The sequence below is a fragment of the Desmodus rotundus genome, chromosome 11 (assembly GCF_022682495.2).
Source record: "Desmodus rotundus isolate HL8 chromosome 11, HLdesRot8A.1, whole genome shotgun sequence".
Classification (NCBI taxonomy): Eukaryota; Metazoa; Chordata; class Mammalia; order Chiroptera; family Phyllostomidae; genus Desmodus; species Desmodus rotundus.
In genome coordinates this window covers 2,134,408-2,152,352 of record NC_071397.1, presented here as the reverse complement: position 1 = coordinate 2,152,352, position 17,945 = coordinate 2,134,408, and the positions used below count along the sequence as shown (strand labels likewise).

The following is a 17,945-nucleotide window of genomic DNA, read 5'->3' as shown; positions in this document are numbered from 1 at the left end:
TCCCCAACATGGCGGCCGGTGTGACCTCCTCATCATGGCTGCCCCACGGGTCAGGCTCCGACCTCCTCAACATGGCTGCCCAGGCGACCTTCCTATCATGGCGCCGGGCCCCGCCCGCTCCGCCGCGGCCGCCGACGGGAGCAGTTCCGGGTGCGGTGCGCGCCGGGGGCGGTGTCCTGGCCATGGCCGGCCTGTCAGACCCGGAGCTGCGGCGGGAGCTGCAGGCCCTGGGCTTCCAGCCAGGACCCATCACCGACACCACCCGGGACGTCTACCGCAAAAAGCTGCGCTGCCTGCGGGAGGAGGCCCGCACGCGGAGCGAGGAGCGGTCGCGGGAGGAGGCCCGCCTGCGCGCCCGGCCCGCCGCGGCCTCCCCGCGGGCGGAGCCCTGGCCCTCCCCGCCAGCCTCGGGCTCGGCCTGCGCTGCCGCCGGGGCCTACGGCGATCTCGGGGCCTCCGCGCCTTCCTGGTCTGAGAGCCGCCACCTCGCCTACCCCGCCCGCCCTGTGCCGTTCAGGCGCCGCGCCTCGGTCCGGGGCAGCTCCGAGGAGGACGAGGACGCCCGGCCGCTCCACAGGCCCGCGCCGGGCCTCGGGGCCCGTCGCTGGTGGGCCGCGTCCCCGACCCCGGCGCGGCTGCCCTCTGCCCTCCTCCGCCCCGATGCGCGCCCAGGCCTGCGGGCGACGCGAGCGGGCCCGGCGAGCGCGGCGCAGGCCCAGCCCGAGGCGGGGCGGTGGCTGGAGCGCTGCCTGTCCCGGCTCCTGCTCTGGGCCAGCCTGGGGCTGCTGTTCGTCTTTCTGGGCATCCTCTGGGTGAAGATGGGCAAGCCTTCGGCGCCGCAGGAGGCGGAGGACCACAGTACGTCCAGGGCCCGCGCAGGGGTGGGCCTGGGCGAGCGTGTGTCCACCAGCACGCCCACTGTCCCTTCTGCGCCAGGCTGCACGGCCCGCGCTTGGCCAGGTGCCTCTTGATGTCTTCCTACCTCCAGCTCTCCTTCCTCCGGCTGTGGCTGCGGGAGAGAAGGCCCTGCGGGATTCCCGCATCTGCAGTATCTGCTGTCTTCACTTTCTCCTGTTCTCATTTCCTGCCCTGGCCCTCCCTACTAATCTACCCTTCAACCACGTGCTGGAAGCACTCACCACCAGTAGTTACTTTTACCCCAGACTCTGGTTTTCCCTCTCTCGAAAAAGCCGCAACCCACCCCTACCAGACATGTCCACCCCCATTCCCTTTTGGCTGTTTCTTCCCTTTTGAGCTCTTGCTCAATCACACATTAGTGCCCATTTGAAGACACCCAGGTTTCACTGCCCATGGATGGGATCTGGTTGAGGTCCCAGCTTTGCAGCACCGTAGGGCCACGTGCTCGCTCCTTCCAGCCACAAGGCCCCTTGCGAACAGGGAGATGATACCAGCCCTGCCTGTCCGGTGTGGGAGAACCTTTTCAAGGCTCTGAAGCTGATACACAGGGAGGCACTTACCGTGGCTTGCAGAAGCCTCATGGAGTGTGTTGAGAGAGAGTCGTGTGATTAAAGGACGGCCCCAGCCATGCTTCATTCCGCACTTAGTGACATGGTTAGACTTGCCAATAAGACGTCGGCTCGCAACAGTGTTTCCTGAATAGTTAAATTGCCTGAATCCGCCTCTCTGGTAATCCTGGGCTCTAGCCTAGCAGGGAACAATATTGAGGCCGTGGCTTCATAAATTTAAGTGTAAAGTGACACTGTAGTTCACCGCAAAAGAACAGTAAAAGAATATTCTCTGCAAAGCAAGAATGTGATTAGTCCTGCCCCCAGACTGGAGCCAGGGCTACATCTTTCCTTGCCCGGCAGCAACAGCCCCGGTGCCGGGAAAAGCTAGGTGCGCCCCAGCCCCTGCAGCAGATGGACGTTTGGGTGCAGGAACAGGTCTGCGGGCGCGGGGGTCCCAGGCCGGTGCACACACTCACACAGTCGCACCACGAGAGCAGCTTACCCACCCACCACAGAAGCGCAGGCCTGGGAGTGTCAGGGCGCCGTCGTATTTGCCGCTGAGACGCTTTAAGGCAGCAGCTCTTTGGGGTTTTCCGGGGTTTGCTTGGAGTTCCCCGCCCTGTTCAACGTGTCATCGTTCACAATTTATAAGACTGTCATTGGGTGTTGTTTGAGGCTAACTCCCTGGTAGGCAAGGGAGGCCTCATCGATCCTGCTTCACGAGGAGGAGCAGAGGTCCAGAGTGGCTGCGTTGCCCAGGGCCTGTGGCTAATCATTTCCCTCTGGGATTAGGACCCAGCTGTCCCGATTCCTGATCCGGGGCTGGGAAACCCTTACATTTTGTTGTCAGTATTTTAAAAGTGCCTTGTCTAGATGACATCTTTCTAATACCCGCCCCCCCACATTGATAATGTTTTACTTCCCCGGAATTTTGAGAGCAGTCCCTATTTGTACTCTTTCCTCAACCCACCTTTTAATTTCCTCTGTGTTTCTTTTCTTGGTCTCAGTGAAATTATTGCCAGTGGACTGTGAGGAAAAAACAGACGAGGTGAGTTTGAGTTTCTTCGTTTTTATTCCTTGTGCGTGTGTTTGCCTCCATCAGGAGGTGAGCCTCCCCAGAAAAAGATCGTAACAGGGTCCTCTCAGGACTGCCTCCTGTAGCACCGGAGTCACGTCTGTCCTGCGGCGTTCGTGTCCGACCGCTGCGGCAGCACAGGAGTACTTCAAACAGAACTGAGCTCCCCAGACCCACCCCTGGGCTCGCGACCCGGCAGTCGCAGCGCTGGGGACCTTGATCTTCTGCGTCAGTCCATCTAGGCCTAGGGGTCTGGGGGGGCAAGTGCAGTAAGTTGTGGTCGAAGGGCCTCTATGCTCCCTGGCTGTGGGAGGAGGGGCTGGCAGTTTCTAAGCAACAAGAGGCCACGCTCTCACTTCCACGTTCTCTTCTCCAATAGCACTTCCGTGGCTCTGAAACGCTGTTCTGATGTGGAACTTTGTGGGGGAGGGGAGGGTTTTAAACACTTCCGAAGTGGACTTAGCCGCCTTGGTCTATAGATCTGTTTTATGAAGCTTTCACCTTCCCTATAAATAATATTCAGGGACAGGGCCCCCTCCACCTACGACAGGAGCGTTAGTGAGGAGTTGGATGCTGGTACCGGAGGTGGCCTGGGCGAGGTGCGAGGCAGTGAATTTTCAGGCCATAGATCCTATCAGGAGGGGCCTCGGGCTGCCAGAGGGCGTGACTCAGTTGTGGTATTGTTACCTGGGCGATGCAGGGCCCCGGGGACCTCAGGTCACGGCACCTGGTCATCACCGGTCATCTCCACGCCCCACATTGACTCTCACCCGTGTGTGGAGGGGCGTCCGGGTGCAGTACCCACTTTTATTTCTCTTTGGCTTCTGCTGTGCCATATCTGGGGGTGTTTTATTCCATTCGTTTATTGCACTCACCCACCGAATATCTTTGCTTTCCCATTGTTCCGTAGAAACATGTTCATCATAGGTTTCATCCTTCTTTCATCATAAGAGCACGGCTGACGATTAGAGAGCAGCCCAGAAACATAGGTGGCAACTAGAGGGGAAGCTAGATCTTGCAGACTGAAAACCCGAAAAGGGAAAAACAATACCTTTCTGTAAGACTTCGCTGGTGAATACCAGTTTTCGTCTTTTAATTAGCAAACGGCTCCTTGGTTTCTGTTTCTCGGTCTTTCGCACCTGTAAGTGCATCAGGCCCTCCTCTGAGCCAGGCGCACTTGGGTGAGCCTGGCCGACACAGTCAGGCTCTTGCCGAAGGCGTGCTCAGTGAGCATGCCTATACTCGTGACGCCGGGGCCAGGGACACCAGGGTCTGGGCCATCATCGTAGGCTCCATTGAACTTCAATGTCATGAGGTGCCTGTGGCCTTCATGGAGGGAGGACCCAGGAGCCGGAAGGTTGGGAGGCACTTCTGGGCTTTGCTGAGGCCCTTGCTGAAAGTCTGTAATTCCTTGTGTGGTCCAGCGCGCGTGGGACCCAGCAGGGCACTTGAGTTCCTTTCCCTTCTCAGCCGACTTGGCACCTTGTGCTCTCGTTCTGCCTTTTGCTGCCGAGGGTGAGAGCACGGGATGGGCGGGCCGGAGTGCAGTCTGAGCCGGGCCGCCTGCTTGTCCGGGGCCTCCTGTCCTCTCTCCTGCAGGCGCGGCCAGTCCCGCTTTGCCCAGGTGTTGGGGTTGGAACGGTGTTCATTATCACTGCCTTTTCTCCGGTTGTGACCGTGGTAGCTCTTTAGTGTAGGAAATTTGAAAACTGCGACAAAGAAGAATCTCCCATGATCCTGCCACCTAGAGACAATTACTGTTAATGTTTTGGGGGCATTTCCTTCCCATCTATCTCTGTATGTACCTTTATAGAATTGGGTTCTCGATGTGTATTAAGTTACATTTAACACTTATTATCAGCATTGCCCATACCTTGAACATTCTTTAAAATAGTTTGGGCACCTGGATCTAGTAGAAGACACACAAGTTGTTTCTGAACATTATTGTCCTGTGTACAAAGCTGGGTCACATCATTTTGCACCTTGTAAAGGTTTTCGGGTCTTTAGGCAGCATCAGGGGACATTCGCTGTCCTCGGAGAGTGTTAGAGACCAAGTTCCCTCTGCGGTTGCAGAACCAGGCCCAGAACCCAGCCCCCTGGCTTCTAGTCCGGGGCTTTGCCCAGTGACACCCAGAGGAGGCCTGAAATGTGGGTGGTGGGCTTGGAGTCGACTGGCGTGACTCCACCACTCATGAGCTGGGGGGTGTTGGTGGCTCACAAGGTCTCTGAGCCTCAGTCTCCCCGTCTGAGAAATTGGGGTACAGTCAGGGTCACGGTGACGATTCGGTGCGCACTCGCACACACCACTCAGCACAGCACCTGGCACTCGTCCATGCTCAAGGAGGAGCAGCCTTTTCTTAGTGTTGTAAATCCAGGAAGCCTGGCGAGATGGCCTCAGTTCTGCGACAGGAGCTGGAGGACTAGGTGTGCGTATATTCCTTCTCCTGTTTTCGCGTACAGATGACTTTTCTCCCCCTACAATTTCAAGATCCTAGAAAACTTACTTCTTTAGAGGAACCCGGTCTAAAGTTAAACATTTGCAGCAGATACTCCACAAGGCAGACAATCCATGGTCAGAATGCAGACCCTTGAGTCTTCGAAAAGGGCAGGGTGGCCCGAGGGGGAGAAAAGACCAGCAGCCCCTGCGTGTGCCTGTGCTGTCCCCGACGGCTTCGTCTCTCCCGCTGCCTGGCCCTGCTCCGCAGCCCCGCCTGATGGCCCGTATTCCTGGGGGGACCGTGGGGCAGCGGCCGGGGAGCCTCCAGGATGGCAGGCCTTTGGTTACTGCAGCCGCTCTCACTCTGCTGCTGCTTTTACAAAGTTCCTTCTCAGCCAGTTAACTCGGCATTTATTGACCCTGCCATTGGGCCCACCAATTTGCAGAATTGGTCTTGATTTTTTAAAAGCATGTGGTGTCCTTGCCGCTTAGTACTTGATACTGTAGCTGACAAGATGAAGCCAGACAGACCGACCCCCGCCTTGCGCCCCATCTTTGCTGACCGCTTATCCTATGCCCTCCCAGTTCTGTCAGGCCAAGCAAAAGGCGGCCTTGCTGGAGCTGCTGCACGAACTCTACAACTTCCTGGCCACCCAAGCCGGTGAGTAGGTCTCGAGGCCCCAGATCCTCGTGAGCGGATCCAGGGCAGCCGGGGCGTTCTGTGCTCGTCTCCCAGAAGACACACTCAGGAACCGAGTCTCCACTGCCCCGCTGCCCGCTCATACGTTTGTGCAAGCCTTACGTTTGGGCAGAACGCACTGGGTTCTCACATGCCATCGAAGGGCCCCAGGGGTCCTGGCACATGCACAGGCCCTTCAGCAGCGGTGCGCCCTTCCTTGGCTCAGCCCCACCTCGTGCTCTGGGGGTCTGTGTTACACTGGGGGGGCCCGGCCCCAGCCTCAGAGTCTGAGTCCTCCCACCTAGAGGACCTACCTGCACCACATGGTCGGCCAGGACAGGTAGAGAGGCCGGTGTGTGGCAGGGCCCTGCGTGGTGGGCTAAGCACATTCAGGCCTGGGCAGCCTGCCCAGGCCCTGCTGTCATGTCTGGTCCTGGTCACCCCAGCTGGCTGCAGGACCCTGGACAAGGCCCTGGTAGTCTGAGGGACTCTCCGAGTGATCTTGGGTCTGTCGTCTCTTTCCCTTATAAAATGAAAGTCAAGTGCTGCCCCCTAGAGGAGGGCATTCTCAGCCCCCCAGGAAGGACCCCCTGGAAACTCCTTCCAGAAGGCTCCCCTATTTTATTTGGCAAACCAGGTCTTTGAGGCCAGAGGATCACCTGTATTATTGTGTCCTTCTCAAAGTCACTTGCTGATGACGCAGGTGAATTCCCAGGGCTGTGCCCGTGTTGAATACACTTGGCGCGGGAATCAGATGGAGCTGTTCAGCCTCATGGGATGTTGGGGAGGCGCCTCTTTCCTACAGACCAACACTTGCCTAAGGTTGTTGCTGGGAAATCAAGGTTGGGTGGACTTCTACTGGGCCCTCAGTCCTCAGGGCCAAGCGTGTGGGCCTCAGCTCTGCTACCTCTACCCTCCTGGCTGGTGGGAGACTAGAGGTGGTCCGGGAGGCGTCTGTGAGCTCCTCGGAGAGCGATCGGAGTTGGGGCTCACAGCACCACAGGCATCATGGGCCTTGCCCACGGCCCAGGTGCTCGGGATGTAAGTCCTGGCCTCAGAGGGTGCTCTAAAGGTTTGGGACTTGATTGTGGTCCAAGAGCAGCAGCACCCACACCACCAGGGCTTTTTGGAAGTGCAGAGTCTCAGGGCCTATCCCAAACCTACTGAATCAAAGTCTGCATTTTAATAAGGCCCCAGGGGGTAAAGTTGAGAAGCTCCGCTCTTAGACTGTGACTCCTAGTCGACATTTCTCCTCCGTCCCACCCTCCAGGTGCGGTTCTCACTTATGCCATCAAGGGGCCTGTCCCACTGTCCTGTGACAAGCCTAACAGGCAGCCCTGAGGACGTGCCTCTCACTGAGACAGGCTGCCAGGGAGTGTGGGCTCTCTACTAAGCAATCCTCCCTTCCCCCCACGCCCTATTAGAGGCCGCTGTCAGCAGGGGGCAGTGCTGACCCTTGTAGGTGCACGATGGCGCAGGCCACCTACCTCCCTGACCACTGGAGATACAAGAGGCCTCGGATGAGAACTGAGAAACCACAAGTTTCCAGAGGCACAATGCCTTTTAGCTAGAATAGTTAGGAAAGTGTCATGGGGGAGGCCCTGAAGCCCAGGTAGGACTGGTTTTGTGTATGGGGTGGGGCGGTAGGGAGAGGTGAGGTCAAAGCAGCAGGAAATGACGGGGTCAGGGATGGAAACAGTTGGCTTCCTGGGGGAAGGAGAAGCAGGGAGTGGAGTTTAAAAGGGTCAGTTGGGGGCCACAGATGCCAGGCCACCAAGGCTTAGTCTTGCAGGCAGTGAGGCCCAGTGCCGTGCTGAGGGCCAGGGGCTAGGAAGGCTGTGTGGCAGCATTTAGGTCGAGTGGCGGCGTTTAAGCAGAATTAATTTAAAGCTTTAAACTAAAAAAGAAAGGGGAGAGGAGGAAGGCAGCCAGGAGGCCATGGCCATGTCCCAGGCAGGCCATCTTGATGGGGGCAGGAGGGTGGGAGAAGCCAGCTTGGTCTCGGGACCCAGAAGGTCAAGATCAGGTTTGAAGTAGGAACGATGGGCTCCAGTTCATTCTCAAGATTTTGAATGCTGTCTTCGCCACTCCTCCCCAGCACACAGACACACACACACAGTGGCCACTTGAAGCCTCCAGACTGCCAGCTGAAGGGCAGTCAGCCCACGTGTGAGGGTAAAGGATCTTCGCCTGCCCGGCCCTGCACTGTCCCTGCTCGAGGGGTCTGGTGGTGGAGCAGCTCACGGTGGGCAAGCCGCAGTGGGCAGTTGAAAGCCAAGGCCTGTGGCAGGCCCCCAAGTTCCTAGCAATCTGGCCAAACGAGGCCCCCACAGGCTGGGGCCTTTGGGCTGGACCTGAAAGAATGGCAGGACTAGGGGGAAGCTCCCAGCTCCATCCTGGGTGGGAGTTGGCCATTTGGGGTACTTAGAAGGGAGCTTTGGAGCACTGCTGAGGCCCCACTGCCCCACGCTCAGACACCCCCTTCCTCCATGGGGCATTTTGGACGTCCGTCCAGGCCCCCTCAAAACAATGGGCCTGGCATTCTGGGTCACCTGCCCATTCCGTGTGTCAGACCCCTGCAGTGCCTGTAGCCTCCCTGCCTTTCTTTCCCAGGCTGGGTTTATTTATAGTGCCCTTCTGGTACCTTCCAAAGCTATCTGTCTGATCCTTTTAGGGATCAATTGCAAACAGACCTTGGCATTGGGCAGCTTTTTAGTCATTTAATGCAAATCACTGCACTGCTTTGCAGGTCAGGTTTTAATGATGTAGAATCGACCCAGGCTAAATGGCTTTTGATCCTGCTGCAGAGGGAAGATGCCCACGGAAGCCAGAGCCCCAGGCCACACGCTCCCTCTCCGAGCTAATGGCTTGATTCTTGCTGCATTTCTTTAGTCTGTTTCAGAGTAATTTTTTTACCGTTTTCCCGTCTGAATGTGTTTTTTCCCCTCCTAGGTAATTTTGAGTGTGGAAATCCAGAGAAGCTAAAAAGCAAATGCATCCCCGTCACGGACGCGCAGGAGTACATAGCAGTAAGTCGGCCGGGCGCTCACGCTCCCGGGAGGCCCTGGTCTCTTCTCTCCTTTTCGCTTTGTGTTTGGTTTCGGAGGTTTTTGCTCTTTCACTTTTTTAAATTTAGTCGAGTGCTAGGCTGCCTTAAGTTAAGGCAGCAGTGGGGGGTGACTGGGAGCAAGTTGAGCTGTGAGCCGGAGTAAACCTGCCGCATCCTGCTGTGTGTGCGTGTGTGCCGCTCACTACTGACCGGCAGCACGGGCCACAGCAGGCTGCCCCTCTGAAATGGTCCTGTCACTTGCTCCTCCCTCAGTTTGCTTTCCTCCCCTTCTCAGCGGCTTTAAGGGTACGCCTGTCGCCTGCCCATTCCTCCTCTCCCCTTATGAGTACTGTGTGGTCCGTCTGATTTTCCACGTGGCGTCAGGACGACAGAGTTATGGGTGTGTGGGGCCGGCAGGAACCTCGGTCACCCAGTCCAGTTTTCACTTCACAGATGAACAAACTGAGGCCCACAGAGGGGCAGGGACTTGCAAAGGCCAACACCAGGGACCGGTGGCCAGGCCCCTGAACCCCCACGCTTTTTTCCATTTTACCCAAGGTGGGCTGCTGCCGCACTGGCCTTCAGTCCTTGAGACATTCTGTTCTTTTGGCTGCCGCAGACCCGCACTGTCTCCCTGTGTGTGCTTCCTCGCCACCCCTCTGGTATAGCCTCTTCCTTGGCTCTCATCAGCTCCTGATCTCCCTCCTGCTGGCTGGCTGCGCCCGGGGCAGAGCATGGCTGGGGACATGCAGAGGACACAGGAGGGGGCTTCCTGAACCCAGCAGCAGAATCATGTTGCTCTAGCTGCTCCGCCCAGCCCCGGAACTAATCTTCTCCTACCCACTTCCACAGAATGCAACCGGCAGCTCCTCGGCCAAGTTTGAAGCTGCCCTGGCCTGGATACTGAGCAGTAACAAGGATGTGGGCATCTGGTGAGTGTGAGCGGGGTGTCCAGAGGGGTGCTTGCGGCCGCTGTCCTCACCCATCAGCTGCCTCCCTGGCCCCAAAAGAGGCGCCTGGGGTCAGACGGCAGAGGGCGGGTCTCCCAGCCAAAGCTGGCCATGGGAGGAAGAAGCGTTGGGAAGCCGGGCAAGGAGCAGTTTCAAGATGAGACAAAACGCAGGTGTCCAGACGGCAGCCAGGTGCTCACGCTAAGCCTACCTCACGTGACTCCACCTGTGCCGTTTCAGTTCGCCGGCTCCGAGTGGTTTTCTGGAGTAGGCACTTTTCCACTCCTTTCCTCCGGTGCTGGTTTCCACTTGTAGATGAAATGAGTGTGCACGTTCGTTTCACTCTATGGAAATCGCAAAAGGAAATACTGGATTTTATTCTGACTGGGCAGTCTCACCTCATTTTTCTGTGCTGAGCACCGTTAGCAGAGAGAGTGAGCCCTTTTGCCTCCCTGAAAGGCCCCCTAGGGCCGGGGTGCGGACCACTAGCTGGTGGCTGGAAACCGAAAGTTCCCTGCTGGGAGGCATTCGCCCCGTCACTCCACTCCGGTGTCTGGGTTTGTTAGGGCTCTGCTCGGGTTACAGCTCCCAGCACTAAAACACACTCTGGGATTTTGTTCTTCCCCTCTCTAACCCACCCAGATTACTAATTCCATCAGCTATGCATCCAGCGAAGCCTAGGGCAGCTCGGCCTAAACTTGAAAACTGCATGCATGGTACCACTAAAACTCATTGGTTTAAAAAGAAATAAAGCTTCCCTGAGTGGCTGAACGATTCTCCTGTGTTAGAAAAGGTGGAGGACAGTGCGCAGGTGCCAACACAGGAGAGCGGTGACACTCGCCTTTTCACACAGGGGAGGGCAGCCTGAAGGGCGGCTGAGCTGGCTCGGATGGCCAGGGTTGAAAGTGGGTCGTGAGAAACTGGGACGCTTGAGGTTCCAGCCGTTCCAGTGTGTGCAGGGCATGCGCTTGCCACCTAACTGGAAGGCGTGGGTGTCAGCGCCCCGCGGGTCCTGACGCCCCCTGGCCGGGGGCCTGGCCTGGGAGAGCCCGGTCCTCATGCCCTGTGCCCTGCCACCACACCTGATCTCTCCCCGGGAACAGCTTCTGTGCCTCCTTACGCCTGAGGAGAAGCACACTGTCCCAGGACTCTGTCTTCTCGTTCCTACCACGCAGTGCGAAGCCAGTGGTTCGGTGAACATTTCCATTTCTCTGTGCTGGGAGGTGGGAATCCAATTTATAGTTTAATCTTTCGCATGCTGAGAGGGGCTGTCAAAGACCCAACAAGGGGGACATCACTTTAGCAGTAGGGGTTCGAGCATGCTGCTTCTTTAAAGCTTTTTTCTTTCTAAGTAGCCAACGTGGGAAATTTCTGGGAAGAGCGCAACCAGGATACCAAGTCTATTGTACAAGCAAGGAGAGGCCTCGAAGCCCCTCCTCCCTTCTCCTGCCCCCACAGAAAATGGGGCTTAGACTGCGGCTGTTCAGAGCCCTTAGACGTGTTCACAACCCCTTGTCCTTTCAGTTTGAAAGGGGACGACCCCTCCGAATCGGTGACAGCCGTGGACAAGGTGGTCTGCTTGGAATCTGCCCGCCCCCGCATGGGCGTGGGCTGCCGCCTGAGCCGCGCCCTGCTCACCGCCGTCACCCACGTCCTCATCTTCTTCTGGTGTAAGTGCCTGCACGCAGCGCCGCCCAGGGGCGGGCTCCCGACACTCCTGGGCTTGAGGGACGAGTTACGGGAACCGGCCCTCGAGTGTCCATTTCTGTCCAGTGAGCCTGAGGTTTGTCTAATGAAACAGAGGGCGTGGACAAGCCAGCTCCTGCCCTGGGTTGTCTGACCCGTAGAGACTGGTGCCAGGAACAGGAGGTTAACTGGAAAATGTCCTCGACTCAGGGAGTGGACTGTCTGCGCCCCTGAGAGGGAGCCTGGCCCGGGCTAGAGGTGGGTGTTGTCCCTTCCAGGACCCCAAAATGCAGGCCACTGCGATGGGGAGATGCAGCAGGAGCTCGGCCTAATTTTACTCCCTGAACCATGTAAACATCTCCTGGGAAGCTATAGACACCTGATAACAGCAGGAAAAACCCAGGGTGCTGAGCTGAAAGCAGAGCTCAGGCCTTGTCTCCCAACAGTAGGGCTGCCTTTGAGCAGAGGCCTTGGGGAGTCTCTGAGGGCAAAAGGTCAAGTCACAGAACCCGCTGGCTCTGCCAAGAGATCTGAGCTATACATCAGAGGCGTCTGGGCATGCACACCGCTCCCTCTCCCACACTATCAGGCACAGACATCGTGATCAGCGGCGGCATCTCAGAACACAAAGGGCCCAGCGCGTACACATGCATGAAACCCCAGGTTCCAGTTCACGAGGGAGGGGATGAGGCCCCGGGATGGGGTTGGGAGGCGCCTCCGGCGACAGCTCACAGGAAAGAAGACAGCCACTTGGTAGCCTGTCCTCTCTTGGCATCTCTGCGCCCTTTGTCTCCTGCCTGGCAGCCCTGGGCCCGACACACAGCAGGCGCTCAGAGCACAGTCGCAGCCTGCCTCAGCCTCCAGCACAGTGACTGCCCCGTAGTGAGACCCGGTGCGCGTCTGAGCCGCCCCAAGTGATGGGAGCCTTTGATAGCGCCGTGTTCCCACACAGGCTTGGCCTTTCTGTGGGGACTCCTGATCTTCCTGAAGTACCGGTGGCGCAAGTTGGAAGAGGAGGAGCAGGCCATGTATGAGATGGTGAAGAAGATCATAGGTGTGTGGCCCCTGGGGAAGGGCTGCTGGCCGCCAACAGGAGGTCCGTGCCCTAACCTGTGCCGTCTGCCCCGCAGATGTAGTCCAGGACCACTACGTGGACTGGGAGCAGGACATGGAGCGCTACCCGTACGTGGGCATTCTGCACGTGCGCGACACGCTCATCCCTCCGCAGAGCCGGTGAGTCCCAGGTCTGAGGCCACCGAGTGCCTGGCATCAGGCGGCCCCCGGCCTCACAGGTGGGGGCACCGTCCACGCCTCTTGCCGATCCTCCGGCGCTCAGCTTTCTGTGGCACAAGGCACAGACGAGTGTGGGGCTGGTCCCACTGCGGCCCTGTTAGGGTTGTACGGTTGGGGTGCTTCGGGCAGTGACTACCAGAACCACCCTCTGCCCCGAGGGGCTCGGGCAGGGAAGGACCTGGTGGGCTTCCACGAGTGGCATCCAGAATCACGTGGGCTCCAGCACAGTCAGTCAGGTCTCGGATTCCATTTCTCCGGCTCTCGTGGTCCTGCCCTCCTTGAGTGCTGTCGGCTGGCGGAGCTCCTCACGGTCACGAGATGGCACCTGCCAGCCAGGGAGGCCAGGCTTCCTGCTGTCCTCACGAGCAAGAGAGCCTTCCCAGAAGCCACCAGGGACCACTCCTTGAGGCTTCGCTGGACAATTGCTTAGTTGTCCTTAAATCCATCACTGGCAAGGAGGGGGAGACTTTCTCAAATGCTTTTTTAAGAACTTTTTTTTATGGTTGGTTTTATTCTCATTTGAGAGAGAGTAGGAGGGGGAAGGGAGAGAAACACCGATTGGCTGTCTCCTGCACATGCCCCAACCAGGGATGGAGCCCACAACCCAGGCAGGTGGTCTGGCCAGGACTCCAACCAGCAACCTTTTGGTCACAGGACGGCGCTCCAACCCAGTGAGCCACACTGGCCAGCTGCTTTTCAAACTTTTAAACTATGGTCCACGGTCAGAAATGCCCATTACCTGAAATATGGTGGTCCAGGTCCCGCACACACGCACACACATTGCAGCTGACAGCAAATGGAACCAGCCTCCAGGGCGTGCACTGCTTGGGAAGGGATGGCAGTCTTGTCATGCTTGGCTCCAGGGCCACCTTCCACATGTGCCCTGAAAAAACCAGGGGTGGGTAGAGTTAGGGGACCAAGTCCCAAGAGGCAGCCAGCAGAGTCCCCCACGGTGTCACTCGGCTTATGGTCCATCTACCACAGGTGTCGCTGTGGTCTCGGGCTGGCTGGGTGCCACCACCTCCCAGGATGCTGGGGATGCTTCCTGATGTATGCTAAGGACGCTAAGCCTCACACTTGCCGAGTGCTCCCTGTGAGCCAGGCACTGCTCTGAGCCCTCCGCAGTGTGTGCCCCCCACCTGGCTCTCACCATGGCTTCGGGAGGCAAGAGTAGAGAGGACCCCATTTTACAGATGACGAAATGAGGCATGGAAAGGTTAAGAAACTGGGTCAGAGGCCCGCAGCTGGTGGCATTTCTGTGGTCCCCTTGCTGGGCTCTTTGGTCCCAACCCAAGAGGAATTGGGAGAGGAGTAGAACATTAAAGGGCCCTTTAAAAAAAAAAAGAAAGGTTTTATCTACTTATTCTTAGAGAGAGAGAGAGAGAAACATCAATATGTGGTTGCCTCTCGTGTGCCCCCCACCATGGACCTGGCCTGCAACCCAGGCATGTGCCCTGACTGGGAATCGAACCGGCAACACTTTGGTTCACAGGCCAGCACTCAACCCACTGAACCACACCAGCCAGGCTAAAGGGCCTCTTTTAAATGTGAAGATGTTTAATAACTGTTATGAACACCTCACCCCCTGGGAAGGTGGGGGCAGGAAGCTTAGAACAGACTGCCCCCAGCATGAGGCAGCCACTGGGGAAGGTCTCGGAGGGGCCAGCTGGTGCTCCCCGACTGGCGCTCCCCGATTGCCACGAGGAGCCAGCACGGGACCTAGGGTATCGCCCTCTCTGGGCTGTTTCCTCGCTCGTAGAACAGATGATACCACTTCCTTGCGGGGGCCTCTGGTGAAGAGAGGCTGGCATTCCCTCATTCACTCAGCAGCGTTTATTGGCGCCTGCTGCCTGCCACACCGTCCTAGGTCATGGGGAGACAGTGGGGGTGGACGGGCCTGCTGGAGCATCGGTTCTAAGGGGAAGACAGGGGAAGAGGCCTGAGAATGTGTGCTGTGAGGGACACAACCAGGGTGTCAGGAGGCAGCCGCTCAGCTCACTGGGTCGTTGCCTGGCCCTTGGGCACTCGTCAGAGGGCAGCCGTTGTAGCTTGGGCTTTAATTATATGCGACACACGTTCACTTAAATTGGAGCGGGAAGTCGCCTTGCCCCTCGTCACAGCACAGGGTGTGAGGGACCGGGAGGCGCAGGCCCTGCCGCTCGCAGCTTCTCCGTTCCCCGCCAAGCCTCCCCGTCAGTTCAGTGAAGCTCTGAACTCATAGGTGTGTGAGCGGCTGCCAGCCCTGCGGGGCGCCCTCAGCTGTGCCCTGTGGGTGAGGGTCTACTCCTGAAAGCCGGGGCACGTGGGAAGAGAGCGCACTGAGGAAGCAGAGTGTGCGGAGAGAAGCCGCTGGGCTGCCTGTTCATTACCCGGCAGTGGGCAGCCTGGGAAGGACGACCCGCACACCGCACGGGCTGCTGCCCCCTCTCGGGGCCCAGTATGACGGGCTCAGTCCCCAGGCGTGTGTCCTTGACCAGACCAGCCAAGTGGGGGCTGCTGAACAGCTGTGGGGTTTGGTCAGTGGCAGGACCCACCCTCGGGAAAGCAAGCCTCGACAGCCCCTCTGCCTCCTGACTCACAGGCCACCTCAGGACCTCCCCACCCTTTGTCCTCCCCCAGGCGGAGCCTTCCTGCTCTTGCACGCACACACGCACGCGCACACACACTCACTTCCCACGAGAGGGTTCGTGGGGAAGTGGGCTGCAAGGCTGATGAAAGGCAAGGCAAACAGTAGATAGCCAAGCACCCTACCCACCTGCCATGGTGTCTTCCCATGTGGTCTGGAGCTCTCCGAGCGGACCCTCTGGCCACCGGCCTTGGCTGGCCAGCGAGCGGGGGAGGAGCTATACCTGGCTGCTCAGGTTCCAGGAGTGGCTCCAGCTTCTGATGCTTAGCTCATCCCTATCCCCTGAAGTGCTAAGGAGTTTGTGGACTTAGCAGCCCAGCGGCCACTCTTTAATTAGCCCACACGAGGCATCAAGATGCAGGCAGAACCGGTAGTGGGCCACCTGGCCCGGCTGCTGCAATATCGGGCCCAGCGAGCACAGTCCCTCCCTACTCAGACACCTGGGGCTGCTCCAGACGCCTCTGGCTCCTTCACCTCCCTTTAATGGAATGCTTTTGGAGCAGAAAAAGTTGTGGAATCATCTGTCCGGGGCCCCCGAAGTTTCCCTCCGCAGGAGTCCTGTTGGTACCTAATGGCTGCTCCTTCCGTAGACAAATTCTGCACGGGACTTTGGAGCTTTGTCCCCCCTGCATGAGGGGCGCCCCCCACAGACCAGCTGGCCCTCCCTCTCTCTGCAGGAGGCGCATGAAGAGGGTCTGGGACCGGGCTGTGGAGTTCCTGGCCTCCAATGAATCCCGGATCCAGACGGAGTCGCACCGCGTGGCGGGAGAGGACATGCTGGTGTGGAGATGGACCAAGCCCTCTTCCTTCTCTGACTCCGAGCGATGAGCTTCCGCTGAGGCCTGTCCCCAGTCGGCCTGTCCGGCCAGTCCCCTTGGGGGCTCAGAGGGCCAGCAGACCTGCTGGTGCTGAGTTCACACTTGCCTTGACTTTCACCTCCTCCTGACCTTGTTCCAAAGGTCTCTCTGTAAGACTCTTCAGAGATTAGCTTAGCAGGAAAGTCTGAGCTTCCTCAGAGGCTGGAGGAGAGAGGCCAGGGGCAGGTGGGTAGCTTGTCCTCTGCTCTGGCCCCACCTTCTCTGCGCTGTTCTGCTGGCCAAGAAGTGGAGAAGGGCTTGTTTTTCTTGAATAGAAAAGATAAAAGCAGCAGCTGCCAGGTCCCGCAGAGCGAGTGTGAAGCTGGGTGCGGACACTGGGCGGGGCGGTGGGGCGGGATAGTGAGCCGGAGCCGCAGGGTCAGGGAGCAGCTCATCCACGTGCCTTTGGGGTTGTTGCCTGGGAGCTCCAGGGTGGAGGGAGAAAGCCTGTCCTCCAGCTGGATGGGCCTCCTGTCCTGAAGGGGGAAGGTGCTAGAAGTTAGAACAAGTACTACAGGAGAGTGGCCCTGGCACGCAGGCCCTCACGTCAGGAGGTGTGAGCTGCCAGGTGGCTTCCTGGGAGGAACCTGGGGTGGCCACAGGGCCTGAGAGCAGAGGGAGTGTTGGTGGGCCCCTTCAGTGGTGCTTCTCACGGAAGACGAGGTTTTAGACCAAACCTGCAGCCAGGGCACTGCATCCCGCCCCCGCGCCGGTTCCAGGACTTCGGGAGCCTCGCACTTCCGGTGTGGGGAGAGCGCCTTTGTTTACAGCGACCACAGCCAGCCAGGGGCCGGTTTACCAGAACCTTCAGCACACACTGGTTTCTGTGCTTCCAGGAGGTGTGGTGGCCGCACTACTGCCCCCTGCTGGCCACAAGAGAGCCGGGCTGCGCCACCTCAGACCTGCCAGCCACCAGCTCAGCAGCCCCAGGTCGGGGTGGTCTCCAGAAACCGCACAAGTGTGCGGCCTTACTGTGTGCGGGAGCCTCTCCAACTGAGTCTCATCCCAGATGTGCGCATCTGCAGCAGGCTGGCGAGGGGGCGAGCAGGGAGTTGCAACAGCTGCTTCCAAAAGGCATTAACCGCCCCTTCCTGGCCACCCTGGTATTTCTTCTTTTCTGAATAAAGCTCAGTCTTCCTCGTTTGAGCAAAGCTCTCGCTTTCTCTGCAGTCGGGGTGACCCGTGGGGCGCTGTGGCAAGGAGACGGTCTCACGCTCAGACTCCAGCCAGAATGAGGAATGCGACAGGCTTCAGCGTTGGGGTTGATAAACGCTTTATGAAAAAGGTGCTGCTCCCTGCACCCCAGAGCAGTGCAGGAGGAGGGGCAGCGTGCCGTCACTAACACCAGCTCCAGGGCTGAGCAGGGTCCCTGGGCCTTCCTACCTCGGGGCTCGGGTCCCTCCGCAAACCACAGAACTTGGAAGAGCCAGTTTTCACACAGCGGTGGCAACCCCTGCAGGGCAAACGGACCAGCTGCCTGTTTGGTCCCTGCAGGTGACGAAGAGTGGGGATCGAGAGAGCTTCCCTTGGGCCCCATTTCCACCCCCTTGGAGGCCCCAGGTGCGCAGACCAGACCCAGGAGACCAGCAGTATGAGGCTGGGTGGGGCTCCCTGGCAGCTGACGTGTCCTGAGGAGGCAGGAGGTTGGTGCCGGCAGCAGAGCTGTCTCCTTGGGAGGCCCACCACTGGGGAGAATGGCAGTGCAGCCTGGGGACCACACCTGCAGGCCAGGGGTCTGCCCTGGGGCACGGCAGGTGTGGGGTAAGAGCTGCGGGGCGTCGGGGGGTTGGCACCCTGATCCAGAGGGGCCCTGCCCGGCAGCCT

At 58.6% G+C, this 17,945-nt stretch overlaps 1 protein-coding gene and 1 long non-coding RNA gene across 2 annotated transcripts; one reads left to right on the top strand and one right to left on the bottom strand.

The window, feature by feature from the left end:
- The first annotated feature begins 137 nt into the window (after positions 1 to 137).
- On the top strand, positions 138 to 17,272 carry LEMD2 (LEM domain nuclear envelope protein 2). The gene is made up of 9 exons (XM_045193175.2): positions 138 to 858; positions 2,477 to 2,517; positions 5,567 to 5,642; positions 8,613 to 8,689; positions 9,562 to 9,641; positions 11,184 to 11,329; positions 12,298 to 12,399; positions 12,476 to 12,578; positions 15,942 to 17,272. Exons 1-9 carry the CDS (start codon positions 183 to 185, stop codon positions 16,090 to 16,092), a joined length of 1,452 nt encoding a protein of 483 aa, XP_045049110.2. The 5' UTR covers positions 138 to 182; the 3' UTR covers positions 16,093 to 17,272.
- Positions 9,647 to 15,638, bottom strand: LOC128779514 (uncharacterized). Its single transcript, XR_008425520.1, has 3 exons — positions 15,394 to 15,638; positions 13,378 to 13,521; positions 9,647 to 10,003 (listed from the first exon to the last, which is right to left on the bottom strand). It is a non-coding gene; the product is annotated as an uncharacterized lncRNA (long non-coding RNA).
- Positions 17,273 to 17,945: the final 673 nt, after the last annotated feature.